Below are 6,147 nucleotides of genomic sequence, written 5' to 3'. Positions count from 1 at the left end.
AATAATTTAATAGAGCAAAATCTACAGATATCGTAATTTTTATTTCGAACTTCGATTGAGTGAACTATCTAATGTACAGCCGTAAATTTATGATCATGTCTTTTTTTGCAGACGTATAAGACAAAGTGGTTCGCTTTGAGGTTAAAATCATTTTTATGTCCGATTGCACTATTTTTAAAATAGTCAGGTCCTACATCTCTGAATAAACTAAATAAAGAATATTTCTTCTCATGCTGTTAACTGGTTCTCTAACTATCTTAATGGGCGCCGCCAGTGTATTAAGACAAGCGATTGCATATCTCAGTGGAGTTTGATTGAATCTGGCGTTCCGCAAGGTGGCGTACTTTCTCCTCTTCTTTTTGCTATATATATTAACTCCTTAACTTACCGACTTTCAACTAATTTTCATTTATACGCTGACGATCTTCAAATCTACGTACAATCAAGTCTCGATGATCTCCCGCAAGCCATACAATCTACTAACAATAAGCTGGCAAAGATAGTTGACTGGAGTAAAAAATTTGGTCTTCTAATCAATCCCGAAAAGAGTAAGGTATTAATTATTGGCAGCCCCTATTTCACGACGAGAATCGATTGGGCCAGGATACCCCCTATCCATATCGATGGTGTAATTTTAAATTTTAGCCGTACAGTAAAAAAATTGGGGGGTTTTATTTGATCAAAATTTATCCTGGGAGCAGCATGTTAAAGAAGTTAGCCGAAAATTATACGGTGCCTCCAGTATCCTTCGACGTCTTAGTAATTTTCTTCCCTTTAGTACCAAAACCTCACTGGCGCAATCTCTCCTCCTGCCTTTACTGGACTACGCCGATTCCTGCTCCTCCGATCTTAACGAGGAATTGCTAAATAGACTGGATCGTCTCCAAAATTTCTGTATCAGATTTATATTCGGTCTAAGAAAGTACGATCATATCTCTGCGTTCCGTAAGCGGCTAGGCTGGTTGCCAATTCGTCAGCGACGTGATGCTCATGTTCTTCATCTCCTATATTCCATCCTGTTCAACCCTAAAACTCCTTCCTATCTCAAAAATGATTTCAATTTTTTGGGAGCCCATAACTATAGCTTACGCTCTTCCGAAAACTATACCCTTGAAATCCCATCTCATAACTCCTCCTTTCTTGGCGATTCCTTTAAGGTCTCCGCAGTTAGGCTATGGAATTCACTTCCCGTCCCTATTCGCTTAGCTCCTTCTTTATCTTCCTTTAAATTTCTTCTGTACAAACATTACCTGTCCACATCGTATCCCTAACTTTCTTACTAATAACTAACTGACGTGAGACTTATCTTAAATTATCGTGATTTATGTGTCTTTTTACTCTTTAATGTATCTTTAATATTTTATTCCTGTTTAGTTTTTGTTTTAATAACTGTGTATTACATGTATTTTGCACTACTTGCATATCTTATTTAATACATTTATTTTTTTCTTTACTCACAGTGGTTGAAGAGAAGAGAGAGGCCTGGAAGAGATCGCTCGTAAGCGATAAGGCCGCCAGTTGCCCTCCTTTTGATTTAATTATGTTAATTTTTATTTTTATTTTGTAGTGTAACGAAGTGTAAATAAATAAATAAAATAAACGTAAGTTCTAATGTACACATTTGTCAAAATAGTAATGTTTCAACTTGTGTTTTGTTATCTCGGAAGATTCTGCCCATATCGTACATTTAGATATTTACGTGTGTATGTTTTACATAATATTGACATAATGCAAAACGATTAGAAATTCCCCCAGAATGGAGAAAAACGGTCATAGTACTTGTAACACTGAAAGCAGCTGTTCAATGCGTCGCGTCACTGATCGCAGCCATTCTTGTTTTCCATCTCGCTCTTCCATAGCTACAGTTTCATCATTCATGAGCTCTCTTTCTTCATACACAACCGTTTGGCCCGCGTCCCCCACTCACCCGTAATACAACAGTCTCGTTCGATTTTCGCCGTGTGTTGACGTTTGGATCAATTCTCTAAATTTTATACCGTAATATCCTTTGTCCTGATTAATTTACCTTTATTATATCAAGGATACATTAATTACTCAAAACCATTTGTAAAGTCACTCATTAACGTTAATAACTGGTAAAGTCGACAGGTGCCCGTCGTTCGTGTTGTGTGCGTTTAATCAGTGATTCCCGCATAGTCGTTCGAGCATGAATAATATAGAAGTAACCGGTAACAGCGTCGCGTGTCAACCGGGAAGAGCTTGGTGATCGGAGCAGTGTTGGAGTTGAGGTTAACGTGTAATGTTGATGAGTCTGCGGTGACGACGAGACGCGGAGTGGTTGGATGGCGGCAGTAAGCGGCCCCGCGCGGCACTCTCGCGTCTCCATGAGTGTCTCCATGTCGCTGATGCAGGGCGGTACCCAGAGTGCGCCCCAGGGCGCCATCCTGGCGGCAGCGGCGCCCTACTATCAGACACCGGCCATTCCGACCGATGTGCAGCCCGATAGGCCCATAGGATATGGCGCATTCGGAGTAGTATGGTGAGTAACTCATGGTATTTTTACTAGTATAAGCTTCAATGATCATAATTTATTTAACAGTGGACAGTTCACTTTTTTCCCATACCTTTTAAAGGAAATAGTATATGGAATAAATTTCAAGTGAAATTTGTTACTCAACATTGGCTATATGTTTATAAATATTGATAATTTAATAAATTAAGAACATTTTATTAAATATTTAGGATGTTAATGATTTATACAAAATTAAATCTACTCTACCAATGGTAACAAATACATTATAAAACACATGTTTTTAATAACATATATAGTATACCTATTTAAATCTTAAACCTAAATGGATGGACTCAGTAAAGTTTTTGTTTAATAATATATTAGTAATCATTTTATAAGCACAAGACTATTTTTAACTGTATTTAAATTAAAATTACATGGTAGCTACCATGAGGAATAAAAAAATCTTTTTATAAAGAATTTTATCATGTTATAGTAATACCACAATTGACATTTGCCACTGACAAAACTTGTCAGTTTTTATATTTTTTATAAACAAATAAGTTAATGCCATTATCAACAAATTAAGGCACTTTATTTGTATTACTATGTGAATAATAGGTACAAAACTTAGTTTTGTTGTATGAAAGTCCTAGCCTACATTTTCATGTTAATAGTTTGATCTACACAGCATTAAGTGCTTATGTAACAGAAATAATTCAATGCAGTCCTGCTTTTTGTTATAACGCAAATAAAAACACAGCCTATTGTCACTTGGTCACAATGCGCTTCGCGCGATCGCCAATACATTCAAACTTACACAATTACTAATAATCAAAGACTATTGAAACAAATCCTTGCTTTGTTGAATGAATAACGAAATCTGGCCACGCCACTTTAGACCTTCGGCACTGCCACATTTGGCAATGAACAACCTTGTGGGTAAATTTATGAAAACCCTATTTTATTAGTCGCTGAATCTGTATAATTAGTAATTATACAGCTATCAATTTGTTCCTGAAATAGTTATTTTTATTGTGTAAATGAGGGTACATTACTGTTATATTTCTTTTACGTGAGTAGGTACTTCACATTTAAATAAAACTTCAACGGTTGCAGGATTGGCGAAAAGGCAAAACATTTATGTCGGTTAGTTGTAGATTTTCAATAAGTTTGTGCCGCATTATGAACTTTTACAACATGTGCGTCAAGTTCAATAATGTGTTCCTATTAAGTACTCCGTAAACACGTGGTGTTTATCGTAACTTGTCGAGGCGTATTCGAATCAGCGTGAAAGACATAAGAGTTATTTTCAATATTCATGTAACTTGCGATTGAATGCACGTTGCGCTCGAACTATAATAGTGTCAAGCGATTTTCGACCGAATGTATGGGTCTTTAGATTGCTTTTCATTTATCTTTACTGACTTTCGTAAACGAAAGCTTATTTTAGTAGCTAAATCAACCTATTGGCTTTGTAGCTAAGGTCGTGTTTGCTTTGCGATCGGTTAGCGCGGTTAGTGCAATGCGAGGGTTGTCGAGTATAGGTGGATGGCATTGTGTAGATTCGTGCGTAGGTAGGGTCGAGGGAGCGTCGATCGTCGAGCGTCGAAGGGAGGAACTTGATTATTCCGAGACCGCGTCCATCGCCAGTCGAGGGTCCTAAACTCCGGCCCAGAGCAGACTCCGTACATCGTACACGCTCGTTAAATGCGAGTAAGGACTAACTTTTATCTTATTCGCTGAGCACAGATATCTGAGCTTAGTTTTTCCAGTTTTACAGGTTAGGTTCGCATTCTTGTTTAAGCGTTACGTTGAATAGTTAACGTATCAGGTTACGTTAACGTTTTACGAAAACAGATAAGATATGTCACGGCTTATTAGTGTATTTATTAATATATAATAATCTACTCAACATTATCAACTTATATAAATATCGACGGCTGGATTTGAATCAATGGTTCTTAATTTTAATATGGGATAGATAGAATATGGAAGGACACACTACGTGTTAATAAAAATTTGGGATGTGAGCCAGTGAGATTCCGAGGCTGTCCAATGTACCAGGATATAATTAGTTATAGAAATTACCCATAAAAGAGTCTCATATTTATCATACGTTGCGTGTGATATCCCGCTGGGATGTGTGGGATCGAGTATATAACATTAATTAGGAGAGGAGTGCGGGCTGATTGATTGGGCTCGGCGCTGCACCCAGTCCAGAATGACGACCACACCTTAATCGATTGCAAACCACTATCTTAATTAGCGATTTTTATTGATTCACTTTTTTAATTAAAATTATATGAAAAAAAACAATGTGAATCATAGAGACCTTGGCGTGTTTTTGATGGCGGGCTGTAAAATAAAAGCTACCGAGGAATTAGAAAAATAAATTATTAACATTTTATTTGAACGTTTCCTCCAAAAGAGTTATAATGACGAGTCATCCTACTCATTGCATGGTGAGAAAAAAAATGCTTAAATTATTTGATAGTACCTATATATATTTGGGATAAGTAGCAAGGTATCCAAAATGGACCTCTCCCAGTCATTACAATTTGAGCACTCCAATTTTCTCTGATGTCTTTACAATTGAGCCTTCGCTTAAGTTGGATCAAAGACTTCGACCGAAATATAAAACTAAAAATACAGAAGGTTGAAATTTGAATAAAATTTATTTAAGGGACTTCTACCTGAATGTTTTTTTAGCTAAACATCTTGCAGCATTGAACTTATTGAATTAGGGTGTCATTATGTACATAATGTTAAATAAGCTATAGATGGACTCTCCATTTGGTTACAAGTTTTAAATTTCTGAGAATAATATACTTTTTATGTCAGACTTTTGACATTTCCGCTCAATAGATTTACGATACCCGTATAACTAATTCTTGAGGATAGTTTAACATTGTTTAGTTGTTTTTGAAACTGGAACAATCTAATCTTAAAATATTTATTAAAGGAACTTCAAATAAGTAAGCTAGCAAAATACAAAATTAAAATATATTAAACTAAATCTTATAATTAACTTAACTAAATAAATGTGGACGGCAGGAGGATTTTGGTTTATCCTACCAAACATATATCACACAAGACACAATTTGTGTCTCAAAAGCGTCCAATACACGGCAATCACCGCCCGTGTCTGTCGTTTTGACCTTAACCTCATCCTATTATATAATATAATACGAAGGTACTTCAACAATTATGCATCGAAAAAAATATCTCCCTCATTTTGACAATGAAAAACGCTATCGCCAATTAATCGTGATTTAATAGATAGCTATAAAATATCAATAACAAATTTATGGCTAGGATATGAAACTGGGAGCGTGTAGTGTTAGCGCGATAACGGAAACGACTCAGGCGCCCTGTTTGTAACGAGGTCGCATGCGTCGTGTGCTGGTTATATGACGTGACATAATTAATACCTAAGGAAAATCATGCAAAGTTTTTAGTTTTATTCTAGTTACGATTTGCTTAGCCCTTGCTTCGTGTAGACACGCTTAGTTTAAAGGTTAAGATATGAAAATCATGTGGTTTATTATAAATAAATTTGATTTATTAAAGATTGGCTAATGGGTAAGAAAACAAATAAATGATCACAATTAACACATTAACGTTACCAAGAACTTCAGTACATACTGAATTACGTCGGAGGTACTTTGACC

The 6,147-nt window shown here is 36.1% G+C and overlaps 1 protein-coding gene across 1 annotated transcript in view; it reads left to right on the top strand.

The window, feature by feature from the left end:
* The first annotated feature begins 1,915 nt into the window (after positions 1–1,915).
* LOC123717552 (serine/threonine-protein kinase NLK-like) overlaps positions 1,916–6,147 on the top strand; it is a 101,291-nt gene continuing 97,059 nt past the window's right edge. Inside the window, 1 exon segment of the mRNA XM_045673610.1 lies at positions 1,916–2,500. Within this exon segment, the coding sequence (XP_045529566.1) occupies positions 2,304–2,500 (197 nt within the window). The 5' untranslated portion in view covers positions 1,916–2,303.

The sequence above is a fragment of the Pieris brassicae genome, chromosome 2 (genome assembly GCF_905147105.1).
Source record: "Pieris brassicae chromosome 2, ilPieBrab1.1, whole genome shotgun sequence".
In the NCBI taxonomy this organism is placed as follows: domain Eukaryota; kingdom Metazoa; phylum Arthropoda; class Insecta; order Lepidoptera; family Pieridae; genus Pieris; species Pieris brassicae.
The sequence above is the reverse complement of the archived record's forward strand: the minus strand, read 5'-3'. Positions and strand labels throughout refer to the sequence as shown.